Below are 19592 nucleotides of genomic sequence, written 5' to 3' on the forward strand. Positions count from 1 at the left end.
TAGGGCAATAAATGCACAAGCTACTGTCCTGCTGTACTTACAGACAGCTGTAGTCTTGCTCGGAGGCCTGTTCCACCTCATCTCTCCTCTGCATGCCCCAGCCACTGAATGTCCTTCCCAGCTCTGTTAGTGTTTATGAACCTACACGGTATACAGTACCTTGGGCAGGGAAAGCTTGCTGGAGATCACACCTCCCAAAGAAAGAAATGGAGAAAGGGAAGGAAGCCAGAGAGCATCCATGCATGCACACCTGCAGTCTTGCTCACAAACACACAACCGTAAATCACAAACTCTGGGCAGTTGTCCTCACTTGCAAGCCTACAGCATTTCTCCGCTGTCAGCACTAATCCCCCCCCCCCCCCAACCACCCCCACCATCACACACGGCTCTCTCCTCTCCCTGTAACCCCTCAGCTTGCAGAGAAAGAGATAGGGACTGCATTGCTATTCCATGGGAGTCTCTGCAACCAAGCCATCAGTTGCAGGAGACCAGGGGCGCTGGAGAAAAAGGAGGGGTGGACAAGCCCAAAGAAACAGCAAGAAGCTGCCAGCCATCTGTCCCCATTACTCACTGACTGCATTGAGAAACTGCAGGGAGGGGGGATGAGGGTACGTTAGTGTGTGTGTGTGTGTGTGTGTGTGTGTGTGTGTGTGTGTGTGTGTGTGTGTGTGTGTGTGTGTGTGTGTGTGTGTGTGTGTGTGTGTGTGTGTGTGTGTGCAGAGACAGAGTAGGAGGAGATGCAACTTGCAGACAGCAGGACAGAGACCAAAATCTTGTCCACTTTTGCCAAGTCTGCTTATTATAAGTGACTTTGGGCTTGTTTTTCTGTCAAGTTGCTTTCAAATATTGATAGCCAGGTGTTGTTGATTCAGTATATTTGTTTATTTGGGCTTGCTCCTTCTCCTTATGAGTCCTGTCTGACTGTTCCTGAAGACTATGTCTTCTAAAAATACTCTAAAATGATCAGAAAATGTGCTGTTCACACCTCATACAAACAAGGGATGAATAAGACTTGCAAATTAAAATTACATCATTAATTGGCTTTCTTCACATACTTCAGTAAAAATTCCAGGGTTTAGGATTGAGAAATATGTTGGGGGAAATACAACAAAGGGTAGAAGAAAGGAAGGCATGTGTGTAGAGGAAGTGAGACATACACATCCAGGCGATCTTGTTCATCATGCCAACACTGGTAAACATAAAAGGACCGCAGGACCAGCCGGAGACTTGCGGATCAGATAAGGAATCATGGTCATGAATTAATGCAGGAAAATGGAGCTCCTTGCGTTTCATTTTTGTTGGCCAGTCGGTTTCCTGGAACTTCTTGCACTGATGTTTTCAGGACTCAACCCAAAGTGATTATAGTCACATAAAGTGTATATATTTGGCACATAGTCCTCAGCTTTGATTCAAGGTAGAGGATGATAACAAGCAAGCTTGTCAGCAGAGCACACAACAACATGGAATCCCCATTGTGCAACGTCTGCAAACAGGTGAACGTTGGCAGACATGTTAGCTTTTCAGGCGTAAGATCCCATTAGTTGATAATTGTAGGGGTATGAAAAAGATTTATATTTTGCTCATATGTTAAATGATAATGCTTGTGATATTCTACTTATTATATATTCTACTTATTATAGACCAAACCAACATAGTCTGTCTTCTTCACCCTGTGGCTTTCAGCCTCAGGCCCATTTGTTCTCAGAAGACATCGTCCCACAGTAAATCCTGAAAAACTGGTCCTGAATATTAAACTGAATATTAAAGAGCCGCTGTGTAAGATTTAGTGACTGGGCAGCACAAATGTTCCTTTACCGTAATGTTACCATGGTAATGCCATCTGATGCTGATGATTCCCTCATGTGATTTTTGCAGGAAAAAAAAATCATTGTAAATAAATCATTAAAATCCTATCCTGTCACTCCCAAATGTATTTTGGTTCGACTGAACATTCTGTATAGTCAATAGAAGTGATCTAGAGTTTTGCAGTTGTCATGTCTGACAGTAAGAGGCAGTAGCATCGAGGCAGCTAACACAATCATAAAAAAGAAATGACTGACAAATGCAAATTCATAATTCCAAGAAACTGCAAACTACATTCCATCGCTCTTGCTTTCCCTCCTCACTGGTTGGACGGCTCTTTGAACTTGAAAATGGACTGGAGTGGATGTGCAATGTGTAAAACTGTGACAACAGACAATCTAACAGTGGATTTTCAAGCTAGCTTGCTTGTTCAACAGGCATTAAAGTTGGTAATATTTGAATTTACTTGATTTTTTTTTGTTATGTTTGTGTTGCTAATTGTTAAATGTGACTTTTAGTCAAGTTTATTTATGAAACTTATTTCCTCTGACAGGCGTAAACTCAGTGTGCTTCATTCATAATTATTATCGCAGAGAAGCAGATTATGGCAGGATGGAAAAATGGCCTGCATCACAGTAATAATGTTAATGTAAAGTTAGGAAATATTAACAACGTAAGATGGCGAGGTCTTCATGCCCCCCAGAGGTTCCTCATGAAATATCATTAGCAGTGGCTGCACCTCTGCCCCTGAAAACTGCACTATCATGCATTTTGCACATTGTGCAATTATGTTTTTGACATTAGTGTCGGTACCAAGGACCTTCAGGTAATAATGTGGCTAAACCTCTTGTTACAAAGGAGTAATATATTATATTTCAATTGAAAAGGTTACAATTTTTCACAAGGCCTGTGTTGTATGATGTATGCCTACATAACAAAGGAAGAAAACCCTCAGTGGAAAGTTCAGTTTTATTTATTCAGTTTTTCCAACATAGGTTTCTGTAAATGAAAATGAAAACACGTTATAATATTGAAATTTGAATATATTTACTACATTGCGCGGTGCAATGCATTGCGCTTAAATATGAATTGTGTTAAAAAGGGATTTTAAGCCTGTAAATTCTTCCTGCAATTCAAAACTTCATCCTATAAAGAAATGACATCAGACTATACAAATATCGCACACAAACAACTTAGTTCAAAAATATGTTTCAATTTTTTTCCATTTTTATACATATATATATATGTGTGTGTGTGTGTTGAATAAATTAATGCTTTGGCAGTGAGTAATGAAATGTATCAGGTGTTAAGGAACCGTGTGAACACTAATTGTCAGAATATTCTCTTAACTTTAACATGTCTGGGAGTTTCTTCTCGACGCTACGTCTCAGTGAATCACGTAACGCTGCACTCACACAAGTCCACTTATCCTGCCATCACACTGTCTCCAAACTGTGTTATAATTTCGGCTGACATGTTACAGCCAGCCAGTTTCAGTGTGATCATCTGCTGCTTGGAGTCGCCATGTGAATGCATTAACACATCTATACAACACTGTTTTAGAGGTTGGCACAAAATGATTAATTAACCCCAAATTTACCTCTGAATTTAGACCCCGGTGTAAAATATTGCTAGTTGTACTCAGAACTCAATTGAGGTATTGTTTTTTTTTTTTTAATTAGTATTATTATTATTGTTTGTATTCCATGAACGGTATAGGGCAAAGGTAAGTCAGTTTACACTGAGTCGAAGGTTTAAGCATTTTGTTTTTATGTCACATTTCTATCTGCTCCACTGGCAGAGAAATCAAGGTTTGAATTGCCTTTAACGATTCTATTGTGTTTCAGACACCCTCAGGCTTTAGTAGACACTTTCAGGTTTAATGATTTAAACCAGCATGACAAAAGACATAAAAGGAAAAACTATTCTGCCACACATGTGAAAGTTTTTGCTTTATCAATTATGGCCAGTTCCACTGAAGATGACCCATCCCCACTTTAGATATTTGGGCTCATTCTAAACAGGTTAATTATTAGTTTCAGGCAACTATACACTCAAAGCAAATTCATTATGAATCCTGATGATCATTATGAATGTTATATTCAGTTTCTGGCAAAATATCCATCTAAATCTGACATACTTGTCATTTAAGTCAAATGAAAAATCTTTTCCCAGCACATCTTGGAGGAATAAATATTGTCTTTGTTTTGGAATATTTTCAATCGTTGCTTTGTATCAGGAATGAATAAATAATTGTATAAATGGGAATCACCAAACCTCACTCTTAGAATGTTTGTTTCAGTGTTTTTCACTTTCAGATATCAATTGTTTGGTCCCAGCCTGGATCAGCAGTACTGGTTTAGATGTAATTGAAAAAAAAGGAAGGTGCTTTGTAGTAACCTCAGGCACCAGCAGGCCAGAGAGGCCCGCCTGGTTTAACTTGTGCTGTAGCTTCATTTAGCTCAACTAACACCTTTCTGTCTCTTACTCCTACTCTTCCTCTCTGCCCATCCTTCTCCATTTTAACCTGCCATCAGACCTGTCTGCCTTGTCGGTAGTTTTCGTAATGGAAATGGATAAGATAAGCCAAGAAATCAAGTGCTCTGATGATCTAGTCTAGCTCAAAGTGTGGCCGTGGAAATAGAGCACGGTTTCTCTGTAGGGCAGGCCGCAACCCCCTGATCCCTTTCCCTCCCTCTCATTCACACACCCTCCTCTCTTCTCAGGTGCAATCCAACTATCTCTGGTGGTCAGGAGTCAGGCTCCTTCAAATGCCATAAGTGGTTGATGGAACTGTATTTTACAGACCATTGTAGGAGTGCCAGGGGCTGGCTCCAGTCACTTATGATCTCACACCAAAGTGGAGTGAGGTTTGCAGGTTCAGAAATCTCAGAGGACAGGGAGAGGGGGCAAAGAAAAGGGGGGTACTTTCATATTACATCATATACAGGTGCTGAGGATGAGGAAAACCAACCATGTCAAATTCTCAGTTCAACATTTCTCTCCCTCATGTATGGGTTATTGGTTGCTTTTTTCCTTTATTGTGTATATTTCTCAGTCTCCTGCACTGAATGCCTCAAAAATATTCCCTTTGTCTCTTGTGCACTCACTAAATATTTCATGTCGTTTAATTTTTTTTCTTAAAATCTGTTACAGCTTTGTGTGTAATTTCTCCATTGCTACTTGTCTGGTTTTATCTTTTTCGCCCTCACCAGCAGCCTTGGGTGCTCTGCTTGCGTGACAGAAATGTCACAAGAGAGCCATTTTTATTAGACTAATGGAATGAGTGAATAACACCGCGCCCACCCCACCACCCAGCTCCTGCCTGCACTTGTTCGGGTGGCACGAGCAGCCATCACTGCGGTTGTAGCTCGCTGCTCAGTTGGTGCCGTAGCAGCTGCAAATAATCGTCTCCAGCTCAGTAGCCACACAAATAATCCTCTAGTATAATCTTCAATTAGAACCGCTGTGGTAATCTCTGACAGGAATAATCGTGGCGTTTAGCGTCTTTTTGTGTGTGTGTGTGTGTGTGTGTGTGTTTTGTGTGCGCAGTTGCGTCAGCGTTGCTCTGAGTCATGCTCAGGAGGTATTTATGTGTTTGTTAGGGGAGGTAAAGGTCCACTGATTGACAGTGGTTGTGTGAGCGTCAAATTAAGAGCTGGATTTCCTTGTCAGTGTGGTGAGATTATTTGTAATGTCTTGTTCCACAGTCTGACTTCTTTAATGGGGTAAAGGGGAGAAAAGGGCCTAATGGTTTTTGGAGGCTGTGAGAAATCTGGCTGCTTAGACTCGCAGGAAGGCGGGGTGCGCTTGCAGAGTCATTCTTCTTCTCTCTCCCGTCTATCCCTCTCTTTCTGCCGATCCAATAACACCCTCAACATCCATTCCCATACATAAAGGAGCAATAACTTGTAGCCCATCCCATCTACTCTCCTCTCTGAAGAGATCTGTGGCTGTTTGTCACCCGAGGAAAAGCAGCGAAAGTGCCAGACTGACTAATTTGGTTGTGGGGGCACCTGGGAATTTGTCAACATCAAATAACAACTAAATATTCTTCTCGCTATGTAATGTGGAGAACAAGCCGTCACCCCCTGGTGTGTCCACTGCTTGGAAGTAAATTTCCAATTTCCCCTGATGCTTAAAATGCAATAAAATCAGATGGTTTTTATTTACATTTATTTACTCTGAGTCTACAGAAAAATTCCTGAGCAAAGCAGCTTGAGGCCTTTTGTTTGGTTTATGAAACCACTATTACTGACAAAGAATATGTACTTTTCTTATTATAGATATTTTGTCCTGTCAGTATCCTAGATCATGATGTGAACATCATGAATTAACCAATGAATAATGGTTGCACATAAACTGAGACTGATTGGCCCCAAATCCCAAATTCTACCAGTCAATCTCTAAAGAATTTTAAAGTTTTTAACTTTATCAAGAAGTTTCACTGATATAAAATTGTTAAGAGGCTTCCAGTATGTGGAGCAAAGAAGAAACTCAATGAGAGAAGTCTGTGAAATTTAATTGGTGCAGATATCAAGATAGTGAAAGCTCTTCACGGCTTGTTTCCACATACGTCTGGAGTCTGTAACTCAGTGTATTACAGCCGAAGTCCATTCATTGCTTAAGGAAACCTCAGTGGTCTTCCATGTGTGGCTTTGTTCCGCTGAAGTTGGATAGACCACAGAAAGTCTGCTCGCAAGAACAAGCTAGTGAGCTAAATAATAGGCTTTTGCTGTCTCTGCAGCCATCCACGCAGTGTTCCAAGCAGATATTTCTCAGGTTAACATGTCAAAAAAACAGACCAAATGAACCTTTTACCCTGGGTCAATCAGCCCTCTCCGTATGTTGATCAAAATTACTGGCACAAGATATCTGTGCATGGGAATGAGGAGTCAGACTGACCTTAAACAATCTGGAACCTCAGCCCGAACCATGCATAAATCATCAGTGACGGAACAAAAACTCAAGACTAATGTTTGCAGAAGCCGGAGTCTTTAAGGGAAACTCTTCTATGGACGGATGGAACTATGCAGTTGCTTTTAGAGGTAAAATGAAATCCAGAGACAAAAGAAATGAAGCCTTTTGGAGGCTGTATCATGTTGGGTGGCAGTTTTGGAGGCTGTATCATGTTGGGTGGCAGTTTTGTAGGCTGCATTGGGTGTTTCTAAGCATGATGTTCTCAGTCACTGTTTTATACCTGCAAAGAGAATGCAATATACATTGAATTTATTCCCCGCGATTGTGAGCTAAAAGAGAGACATCAGAACTTTTGCAGCTCCATTTTCCACCAAGAAGAAAAGGAGTTGTCAGCCATTTCCCTTACAGGTCTTTTTGCAGGGGTTTGTACAGGTGCAATGATCGCATGTGGTGCTGAACATTCAAAGGATTGTGCACGAAAAAAGTGCAATTTTCATGAGAATGTGTTGATCTGACCGTTATAGCATCACAAGATGATCAAGACATTTAGGCACACAGAGCTGTCTTACTGACACTTTGTCCACCAGATCTTTCAGAAGGACAACGACCCAAAGCAGAAAAGAATGTAGGAAAAGAGAAGGACTGTCTAGCATTGGGTCGTGACTTAAATTTCAATGAAAACCTTTGGAGAGAGCTCAGACTGTCATTGTCGCCAAATGTTCTGCAACCAGTATCATTACAGGGCAGCAATAACTGTGTCTAAGCTACATTTTTTGAACTTGTATTTTTTCACTATTATGCAAGGTTTTTTTTTTTCCCCCCCCAGTAACCTTGGACCATTATTAAGATATTCTGATTATACAAATGTCTTCATTTACATATATTTCTGAGGATATTGTGATTTATGTACTTAAAATTCAGGGATGGCAGCACTTCTGACCACGACTGAATGTCAGGTTTGGAGACAGAACTGTAAAAAATATAAATGTGTGTGTGTGTGTGTGTGTGTGTGTGTGTGCGCGCACGTGTACGTGCCCGTGTGTTCGGTTGACCTACACTGGTTTCTGGAGTAGTGAACCTGAAATCACTTACCTTACATTTGACATATAGTGACCTTTAACATCTACCTTATTCCTTTAGATGGGCTGGTGAGTGAGGGGGAGTTTCTAGACATCACCGAGATCAAGAGGCAGCAGGCGGAGGACTACGAATGCATCACCAACAATGGAGTAGCTCCGCCCGATCAGCGCAAGGTCAAGGTCACAGTCAACTGTAAGTACACCTGTGGATGCCACCTTGGTGATAATTCAAGTCTCAGTACCTCCTGTGTTATAGCAGGATGCACTGTTAATGATATACTGTATGTAAATAAGCAGGATGCATAATTGTGCATGAATTCATACATCTTAATTCAGCTCTCTCCGGTGGTCCGATTGAAGGGCAGACCTTGGCTGACCTGATGTGACTTCTCACCGACTTTAGTTTCGTTCTACTGACTGAAAACCTCTGTTTAGTTTCACTATCACCTGTGCTCTTCCCCAGACCCTCCCATGATCACAGATATGAAGAACATGCCAGCCCACTTGGGGAAGACGGCTATCTTGCGCTGTGAAGCCATGGCAGTACCGCCAGCCTCCTTTGAGTGGTACAGAGATGACCACAGGTGAGGGGGGGTTCTCTGCCAATTTGATACTCACTCTAAAGTCTGATAAACACTTGTGTGTTGAAACAACAGTGTAGGTCACAGCTACAGCACGCGTCCCGAAGCTTTCACCGCACATCACCATGACCACAGCAGCTTCCTGACTGGTTCGCTTGATAACATCACATTTCTTCCCACACGTTTCCACACCATCTGGCTCTTTTCAGCGTTGTATTTCAGTTACAATTTACGAGCACCAACTCTGAAGTAATTTTCTGTCTTTTTTTTGAAGGAGAACAAAACCGAGAGACTCAACCTGATGGTATAGAAGCAATGGCTTAGTCTACATAATACCGGGGCGACACAGTATACCCACTGGCAAAACCCTTAGATTTCACAAGCGCTCCAAATGCAAAACCCTCCATAAGAACTTTGGTCCAGGTCTTTGGTGTGGCCTCCTGTGTGTGTAAATGCATGCAGTAAATGTTGGTGATTGTGGTTCGGGGTATGTATGTGCAAACTAGACTGCAGCACCGTGTAGAAGCACCACACCAGAACAATGCTCACCCAATACATAGGTCCTGTGCTTAGGCTTTGACATAGAACCAAGTTTAAATCAGGTTTCAACCAGCTGCAACGCGCAATTAAATGTTTTCCAACTAAACCTTTATCTTTCTTAACAGGATGCATTTTTTCCCATTTGTTTTCAAACATAAACTGCATTTTCAAACACATCCAAGTCTTGGCTACAGCCTCTTCCAATAACCTCTGGCAGTTTAGGTTTCAGATAACCATGAATGGGTTTTTTCCATCTAGAGGAAGAATAAACTTGTGGGAAACCTATTTGCTCTCTATTACTTACACATAAAATGTCCTTCCAAGTTTATACAAGGTCCTACAGAGCATAGATGGGTTGGGGTGATTTGGCATTAAGCAAAGCCAGATACAGTACTTAGACAAGCTTTTGCCAGCCAGAAAGACTTGTTAATAGAGTATAATGGGCCCCAGCAGGGGGAAGGTGTTATTTATGGACTGTTAGATTTCCCTATTAGTTTAAGTCCTGACAAAGCCGACGTGTAGAGGGGGCTATGGTGTATCTCTGGAGAGAAGAAGAAGAGGGAAAAAGGCTCCAATGTGGGTTGAGTGTGATTTTATGTTGTATGATTTCTTTTTCTTCACGCTTCCTTCTCACTCTCCTGCTCCCCAAACCACCACCACCCAGGCCCGTAGAGAGTGACAACACCCTGAGGATCAAAAACGAGAAGACGCGCTCGCTGTTGCTGTTCACCAATGTGACAGAGAAACACTTCGGCAACTACACCTGCTTTGCCACAAACCGTCTGGGGGCTTCCAACGCCAGCATGCTGCTGTTTCGTAAGTTATCGTAAACATGGAACTGTATAAACACAGTGATGCAGAGTACACGTATAGGCACAAATACACTAGTAGGTTCACATTTGTCTCAGGTGGTTGTCAAATAACGTGCAAAATTTGAACATCTGAGGCACAAAATGATACAGGGACACACGCGGTTTCCCGTCTTTCTCATTTCGACTCTGCACACAGCTTCCTCTCAGCCCTCCCCTTCCATCTCCTCCACATTTTTTTTATTCTCCGCCCCATTAAAGCTTTGCTTGCCTATATTGCCACCTCTCTCTCTCTCTCTCTCTCTCTCTCTCTCTCTCTCTCTCTCCAGCTCTCTTCCTCTCAACCTCCATCCCTCATCCACACTCCTGCATGCACACACAGACGGATGCTTCACCCTGTCCTGTTACCCAAGAAGTTGTCATTTCGCTCGTAGCCCAGTTCACATTAACAATCCCCACTGAGCGATTTCCTACCCTTCCATTTGCTGTCAGCCCCCCCCACACCCCCTTCCTCTTTTTAGTGCATCCAGCATTACGATCTTAAGTGAGTCCTTCATCTATCCCCTTTCGACTTTCATTCCTTTACCCATTATCTCAGCCAGTCTCCCTTCAATGACTCACTCCCCCGTCAGACCCATACATCTTCCAGCTCTCGTTTTCCACCACTGCTGCCACTTCTGTCAGCCTATCTCTCCATCATTTGTCCTTTCGCCTCTTCTTTCCTTCCTAATCTCCTCCTGCCGTCATTACAACACAACAAACCTCTTTCTGTTTTGTAGATGGCATATAAAATTGAACTATAATCCAATACCTTTACAGCATTTCTATTAATTAATCTTTGTCCGTTCTTGCTGCGTCTGACGTTTGTTAATTCTCTATTTTAGCTGCCACATGTTGCATTTGAACATCCACAAACATGAAAGATTACTGCAGTCAGCTGCAACCAATAGTCATGTTTCCATCAATGTATTTTGATGCACATTTTGAAGTCACACATTGGAAAAGGTTCAAGGAGGCTGCAAAATCCTTCATCCGATAAATTGTTTCCATTAACTTCAAGTGGATTTTGCCTTGTTTGAAAAAGAGTAAATGTGCAAAACAGGAAAGGGGAAGGCATGTCGAACAAGCGCTGACGTACCAGATGTTGAACTCATGATCAGCTATTTCTGTAGCTTGATACATAGAGTGACTGCATTACTCAGCCTATTTTGTTCACTACACACAGGCGGATGGAAATGCACACAGTGTACTCTTCCTTTTTGCAACATGTCCACAGTTTGCTTAATATTTGCTTGACAATTACATGGAAACACAGTTAGTGAGGACATTATTGAGACGGCTAGCTGTTGGCACATTATATGTCATCAGGTTTAATTTACTAGACCACCCGATGGCACAAAACAGGAAGTGAGAAGGTTAATAAGGGCGTATTGCAATTGTCCTTTCAAAATTGATGTAATTTCATGGTGCAAATAAGATAATCTCGATGGTATGTTTGTAATAGTTTTCAATGAGCTTACATTTTGTTTTGCTTCATAAAGAACCAGCATTTTAGTTAGTTCTCCAGCATTTAATTCATTTGTATTTTAAGATGAATCATGTTACTGGATTGGGCCATTCTTTGCATATTATGTAGGCATTCCAGGACCAAGTAGCTCCCTGGAACAAATAAATGGAGTGAAGCCATCATTAATGGTACTTTAACTTGTGTTTATTGAGCAAATATGTCAATCCTGATGGTCTATATTTCATGGCTTTCTACCTTGAGATGAATCTGTTGCGGATTTGATAGATTAAATAGAACACTGTCATGGCGGATATTTTGACTTTTCAAGCAGAGGTGTGGCTAATAACATTAATAATGGCTCCAGTCCATTTGTGAGTGCCAGTGTGTACTGGCTTGGATTTCTGGCACATCTAAAGGGAGCAGAAAAGTTTTTTAAGTGTTTGGAAACTCCAAATATTGGCCCAAAAAGGTCAGTAATATAATAAACATGAAATTACTTCACAGCCTGACTCATCTGAAATGTGCACTTATTTCCATCACAAAGTGGAAAAAAAGCAAACAGGGAAGACAGTGGAGGAGGGTGGTAAAGCAGATGAATGATGGGATGATGCTGTTGAAAATCATATCAATAATTTTGATTTATTTTAATTTCACTAATTTTATTTTGCTTACATCTGTCACAAAGGCCCTTTACATTTGCAAGTGTGTGTAGGTCTCTGTCTTTTTATCTATTCATCTTTCTCCTTTTTCCTTCTTTTCTCCTTTCCTTTTCTTCTTCACGTCCTTTTGTCTTCATCCAGGACCGGGGGCTATACAGGGTCGAGGGACCGGTTTACAAGCAGGAATGAGTGTCACCATCTGTGTTTGGATTTCCCTCTCTGCTGTTCTTTTGCTGAAGGTGTAAAGATCGAGCCCCGACAGGAAGTGTCCCAAAACGTCCCTGAAATTCCCCCTCTCTCCCCCCCGCTCCCTCCCCCTCTCCGGAAGGAAGAAGGAAATGAAATTCTTTAATTACGAACCCATCACTGTGAACAAAAAGAATATGCATTATTCCAGGAGCCATCGAATCATTGCATCACACGCACGACCATATAAACCCTCCCCACCCCACTCGCCCCCCCGCCGCCCCTTCCCCAAAACCCCCAACACTCTCAATCTAATTTCGAGGTCAACGCATTGTCATCAACTCTTCCTTTCTTATTCAGCCTATCTCTCTCCATCTGTTTCCCAGAATGCCTTGCAGATTTGTCTGACTTGGTACTTCCGCCACAGTGTTTTCTTCTCATTATTACCGCTGGGCTGATGTTGATAAAGAGTGTATATTAATGATTATTGTGTTGGTGATCAATGAGAAAATAGACAATGAGAAAATAGCTAACAACTGGATGATCATTCATGTAATATAGACTAATGACTGACCTACAATGTTTGCCTTATGAAAATGATTCATAAAAATCAGAGTATTAACGTGGATATTTATGGAAATGATAGTTACAATGTGATACTGGTGGTCATGTGACCTTTTGAAATTTGTCCAATTGGTGGCCATGTGAACCCTTTGATCCAACACAAGCACCTTCATACACACGTATGGCTTTTTTTTCTTTTCTTTTTTTACCGTGTAGCAGTAAACCTGCTATGAATGATGTCAAAATGTATAAAAAAGTGTGGGTGGTGGCGGCGTCCGGCCTAACCCCCCCTTGCGTAATATAGGGGGGTTTATACCAAGGTTGCGCATGTAGACCCCCTCACTACCCAAACCTTTTTATTCCCCCCCCCCCTCTGTTCAGCGTGATCCGTCTAGTCGCCCTTTGCATCGCTATAATGTTCCCTGCTTTGTGTCCCCCTCCCCCTCCTCCCACCCCAGTGTAAATATATGCAGTACAGAGGCCGCTCTGGCGCTGAACGACTCCCCCGTCCCCCCGCCTCCGTCCCCCACCATACCTTCTGAAGCAGAAAGAGACTGTCCAGTGACAACAACATCTTCTGTTTCAAAGCTGTGGCTCCATCCTCCTTGTTGCTTGTTGATAGCATGTAACGGTTAGAGATGTTCCTGTTGTGAGTCCATACACCCCCCACCCCCGCCCTCCCTCCCCTGCACTGTGTCTGTTTTACTCTGCAAGGTTACCTGCTTTTACTTTTTTGGTGTTAATATTACTACAGATGATGATGATGTTAATAAGTATTTGAATAACTATGACTAGTAATTCCATGTGAGAAAAAAAAAGTGAACAAAAACTGATGGTAAAGAGCCGTGCGTGGGGAAAATAATTTTTGTACTTTACTCTGAGAGGTCACACACACACACATTGAATAACTACAATGGGGAAAAAAACAAACAAAAAAAAAGATGTAAAGTTTTTCGAAGTGATTTGCTCTATTTTGCCATGACAAGCTTTTTAAAAACACATTTGAAACAGTCTGAGGGATTATTTCATTTGTGGCCAGCAGCAGTAAACTGGTGTAATTTATAATTTGTAACAGGTTATGTATTGGACTTTTTTGTCATGCTGTGAACTGCATCACACACACATATACAGCATATTTGTCCATCATATCTCTCTGACCAGCTAGATAAATGATTTTTTAACCATGTGAGGCTTTGGTGGTGGGCGTAAAAGTCTTCTTGTTCAGCCAGACAACCGAGAGATAAAGATGTAATTAGCCATTACCCGTGGCTGGTTAAGTGAAGCGGCCCGGGCTCCACCTGTCCCTCCTGCCAGCCAGTCATGGCCCCCATAGATCAAACTCACTCCTGCCACTGACAGGAATCCTCTTCAAGGACAACCTCACCTCGGTGCAGCAGTACTCCCTCCTTCCTGTGACAAGCAGGCCAGGGCACTACAAAACCCCTCCCGTGGCACATTATCCAGCCACTTCCCCCGCACAGCACAAACAGTGGGAGGTAAGCCCGTATTTCAATATGGTGGTACTCGTTTCTCCGCTGAAACATCATTCCACTCACACGCAGCGACTTTATGCAAATTTGCCGTAACGAGCCTGCACGGAGAGATGAGTTACCCCAACTGAACCCTGACTACATCAACCTTTAAGTGGGGACTTCTCAGTGCTGAATCAATTGTATGAATGTGTTTTGTTTGATATATATTTTTTTGTTCAAAGCCAGCAATAACCCCCTCACTCTACTGTGCAAGAGGTGTCAGACATGGTTAAAGCTGTGGTGTAATATCTGAAATATTGTCATTAACAAGGTATATCAAATAAGTCTGTTGTTGTACTTTTACTGTGTACAGTGCTCTGAAATGATTGTGAAGCTGTGTTTAAATGGCCCTTAATCTAAAAACACTACATGTAGTCTAAAAAGCCCTCTGCAATGTAGTCGGGGTTTCCGTGTGACACAATACACACTTTTTGTGCATGCATCTTGTTGCTCCAAAATAATGACCGGTTCCATTTTAAGCACAAGAGCAGATCATGTGGTCAGTGCTTCACTTTTCGGTTCTCTCTCATTTCTTTTTTCATTCTCTCTCTCTCTCTCTCTCTCCCTCTCTCTCTCTCTCTCTCTCTCTCACACACTCTCATCCTCTTTCTCACTCATGTCAGCGTCTCCCCTGGATTTGTTAGTGACATATAACATCTTTGTGTACATAATCTGTCCTTGCTGAAGAAATACAACAGAAGAAAAGATGGAAAAAAAACAGGAACAAATACATTCTGTCATGTTTCTCAATGTGGGTCTGCCACAAAAAAAGAACGTTACTGTTTGTGTATAGGTGGATTTTTGAAAAAAAAAAAAGAAGAATGTTGTTCAGTTTCATAGAAGCGGGATATCGCTGGAAATCATTGATGTGTACAAACAGGCTGCAAAATTACATGTTTTCATGATGTATTTAAGTCACGCATCTGAGTTGAGGACTGAAGACGGCAAGAAGGCAGCAGCCCCCACCTGCTTCACATTTTGAGTGTAGACCAGAGAGCACCGGTGGGCCTGTGGGAGGATACCCTGACAATAGAAATCCACAGGCTGAGAGCTGGAGGGAGATTGGATGACACTAACCAGTGAACTCTACATTTAGGAGACAGACAACCTCATATTCTCATATTGCATTCCCAAAGTTGAGAGTGTGTCCCAGAGGAAGGGTGTACCACACGCACTATTTATGGTTGCACTGTGTAATATGAATAGCATTAACATAGCCTTGATCACAAACACAGTCTGGCCTACTTCAAGTGTATAAATAACAATTCAACTGGGGTTCTGTGCTTTTGCATTGATGTAAACAAGACGTCTGCTCGGCCCCTAATTACAGTCGGCGCACCCTGATGAGAAAGCGTTGATTGGCTCCTGCAGCTGAAGGTTATGATGATCTGTTTACAGAACCTTTCCTATTTAATAAGGTGCCACAGAGTTGTTGTCTGGATCTCACCAAACTCACATATTGTGCCATTTTACAGTACCTTGCATTGTATTACACTTTCATATTTGGTTTGTTTTCGTGTTTATGATAATGACTTGAGTCAGTAAAGCTAGAGGTGAGTGCGTATGGTTGTAAACAAGTGTTGCCTTTTATTTTTTTTTTAAACATTTTGATAACCTCAGCACAGTGTTGTGAAATTGATTTTTTTTTTTTTTTGGAGAGGGGTTTATAAAGTGCAGTTTCAGAGCACTGTACTGAGAATACACCACACATCTTTTCATTGAAATGATAAAATGATTATGGTGCTATAAAGCAAAGACTGTAGAATAGAAATGTGCGCCAGGTTTGAATGTACTCCTTGTTGTTTTCTAAGTGGCCGACTCAGACTGGAGATTTTCCCACAACAACCTCAATACATAGAACAGATCCTGGACAGACTTTTGATTCAGAACGCAATGGTTAATCAATATGTTCGACTGAATGGCTTTGGAATAGAGCAATTTCTCTCCAGCCTGCCTTACCAGGTCGCCAAAAACTAAATTGATCAAGCGTCTATAGAGCAGCTTTAGAACAGAGAGCATAATTCATCATGCCTGATACAAGACGCCCCTAATTGCGCATCGATTTTTAAGCCTCTCTTTGAAACTATCTGGCCGAGCTGTAATGTCAGCGCAGTAAACTGTATGTGTTCGGCGCTGCGGCTCGGATCCAGCAAATGAAGAATTAATTTGTTTTTCTTTTCAAGTCAACTTAGTTGCTCCTTTCTCGTAAAATAGGCTAGTGTTAATCGTGCATTCTCCCTGGGCTTTGACACTGCCGGTGAGAGTGTGCTCGAACTTCATATATTATTTTATTAGTGATGACGGAGAGCTATTGATACTGTGTATCTCGAGGCTTATATTATGTAAAATACATAAAGATAAGGTGTGGGTGTGCAGTACAATAGTAAGAAATTATATAGAGTGCGAGGAAACTGCAGACTTGCAGTAGTCAGTATACCAAAAGAAGGCACTGTAAGCCGATGAAGGATCACCATTGTTCTAAATCCCCTGCTCTCGTCTTTTACTGCAAACTATGCTTTAATTCCCGTACATTATCCAATTTATCCATTGTTTACCAACTATCTATAGGCTCATTCTCTTCTCATGGACAAAGTCTATTAAGGCCCAGTACTTTTCCATTAACACAGCTAATGAGTGCATTAGTATACAGCACGCTAGACAGAATGGTGACAACCAAAGACTTGGTAACAGTGAGTACAAGCACACTTCAGAATGGTATCAGCTTAGTTAATGAAAAAGTCACTCAACTGTAGCAAGATGGTGTAATTTGAATCACAGATGGACAGATGGATAGATAGATAGATAGATAGATAGATAGATAGATAGATATATAGATAGATAGATAGATAGATAGATAGATAGATAGATAGATAGATAGATAGACTGATAGATAGATAGATAGATAGATCATTCCTGTGCATAACACTCAGCTCATGTTTATATTTAGTCACAACAAAGCCGCTGTCTGTCTCGCCCTGTAACACGCTGCGGCCACAGATGGCATCTTGTCAATCACTCACCTCTCTTAGAACAAGAACGTCTAGCTAATTAACAGTAAATTGCACTCCACCAGTCGAGCAACAGCAACATGCGCATGGCACAGGCGATACAAAGGGAGCGTCTCGCCCACCAAGTCTCCCCTAGTCATTAAGTCGCCCACCTCACATCTCCACCATAGAGATTCCCATTACTCGGCCCCTCTGAATCAACAGCCCACGCCTGGCATTTTTCTTGTCAATCAACTGAGGGGTAAATATTGGTTGTGGTGCTCAGAGCTGACAGAAGAAACTTGGGTTTCTTTCACAAGTGACACCAGCAACTGGTGGATTTGTGCTGATTTATATTGCAGTTATGAGGCGGTAGGGTTGCTGAGCTGTGGTACCAACACAGGGCACAAGTGTCAAATAGGTGTACTGGAGGCTGGGATACATGGCAGGATGTAGGAAAGCGGGTTGGTCATGTGACTTACACGAGGGCAACCCGAAGCCCTTCATTCCTCAAGCCAAAAAAAAAAAAAAGACGTTTCAGTCTGCAGTGGGAAAAGGTTTAATCTGGATTAAACTTTGAATGTTTGAATCTGGTTGGCTGCAGAGTGTCCCTTATTTCCTGATATATGGACACCTGCTAAGCCGGTTCGTATTCTACTTTAATGTGCTGGCCATGCGTAACCATAGCAACAGGGAAATTTTATTGCAATAAGGGTTACATGTTGCAAGCCTCATGAAAAATCTCGAGTGCAACGTTTCAATACGACATAGCGGATTATTGGCAATGTTAAGAATTAATGAAAGAAAAATGGGAATGTTTATGAAGCATAATCCCTCTGCGTGTCTCTTTCTCAGTGCGGCAGGACGGCCATTGTAACACACAGCCTGCAACAAGTTCACAGCCCTTCTGAACTTACTGAGAAGGCTCTTACTTTTTTTAATCATTACCACAACTGTCCAATGTGCAACCCTCCCTGTCTTCTGGTATGTTACTTCAATCCCGGGTCAAATTTATCAGCTCTGATCAGCAGTGATGTAATCAAAAACCCATGTGAACAGAATCATTTGTGTCCCGTCTCTGGCACGTACAGCGTTGTGATGTCTGTGACATTTCATCATCTCGGCCACAGATTCAACCCAGTCGGCATTAAAGCTACAATTTTGAGTTTGAACTGACTTTAATCACGTTAAAAAAACACCACCGCCGCCGCCCCCCCTGCCTCCCCATGCTGCTTTCAACTCTTCTAGTGGACATACTTAAAGTGTGATGTTGAAAATGACCAACAAATGCAAAAAAAAAAAAAAAAAGGAAAGGTAGGTTTACCCAGGTTTAAAAACATGTGCACTGGTTAAAAAAAAAAAGGTATGCAGGATCTCGAATTACAGGAAAACAACTTACTTGGAAACTAAGAGAACCCACCGTGTAACGAGGTGGCCTAGGTAGGTTAGTGTCTAATGCTCTCATTTCCCTCTTGCTCTCTCACTCTTCTCACACATTTAGCTTCCTTCATCCTTCCGCTTCCTGACTTCATTTGTTTGTGTGTGTGTGTGTGTGTGTGTGTGTGTGTGTGTGTGTGTGTGTGTGTGAGTGAGTGTGCATGGGTGTGTATTTGTGTGTGTGTAGATCATCTGTAAAAAAATTTCTGCCCTCCCACCCCTCAAAGATTGGCCACCGTGATGTTGCTGACATAAATGGTGTGTTTGCGTGTACTGAGCTCCACAGTGAGGAAGACTAATTCCAGGGGCCTCACATGCAAGCAGCCGACAGCATGTGTGCATCTATGTGAATCGTCTGATCCGCACGGAGCAGTCATGTCGTACCGCCGACCTGGATTGCAGGCGTCGCTGACATTTTTCATGATCTCATCTAAGAAGGACAGAAAAAAAAAGTATCACCAAAAGGAACAAAACATTTGTCTTCCACCCTGACAGATGTTCAGTGCTGTGAAGAGATGATTGTACTTTTTGATCCGTTTAGTTGCTGAACTTGTCTTCTTTTGACTTTTATTTCGGAGTGTGTCTCTCTTTTTTTTTCTTCTTTTTTTTCTCCTCTTTTTTTCAAAATCCATAAAGTGAAGTTAAAAATGATATCAAGTGGTGGGAGAGAAAAAAAAATAAAAATCAGTTTTGTTTTTAAGAGAACTCACGTCGTGTGGTTTGTTGCGTTAAGCGGGGCTCTTTGTTGGCCCCTGCGGTTAGAAAGGAGGTGAGGTCATCACTTGCTTTCTGCTTCATGCTGAGTACAGTGCTTCTGCTTTTCTTTTGTTTTCAGGCCCGTCACAGGGATTTTTTTTATGGCTGCATGTTCAGATAGCTGTCAGTTGTTATCGCATCACCTGTCTGCCAGAGTTAATTAGAATTATTACAATAGGTTGTCAATTAATAACAGAACTGATCTGTTTTCCAGAGGTTGATCATCTTGAGG

At 41.9% G+C, this 19592-nt stretch overlaps 1 protein-coding gene across 2 annotated transcripts in view; it reads left to right on the plus strand.

The window, feature by feature from the left end:
- iglon5 (IgLON family member 5) overlaps nt 1-19592 on the plus strand; it is a 134309-nt gene extending 114717 nt beyond the window's left edge. For both annotated transcript variants that reach the window (XM_086217966.1, XM_086217967.1), the window contains 4 exons: nt 7864-7995; nt 8266-8386; nt 9588-9739; nt 12040-19592. In XM_086217966.1, coding sequence (XP_086074092.1) covers nt 7864-7995; nt 8266-8386; nt 9588-9739; nt 12040-12143 — 509 coding nt within the window. In that variant the 3' untranslated portion in view covers nt 12144-19592. The remainder of the gene's footprint in view (nt 1-7863; nt 7996-8265; nt 8387-9587; nt 9740-12039) is intronic.

This window comes from Aulostomus chinensis, chromosome 11 (genome assembly GCF_037954235.1).
Source record: "Aulostomus chinensis isolate RoL2024-O1b breed Wild chromosome 11, RoL_Achi_v1.0, whole genome shotgun sequence".
NCBI lineage: Eukaryota > Metazoa > Chordata > Actinopteri > Syngnathiformes > Aulostomidae > Aulostomus > Aulostomus chinensis.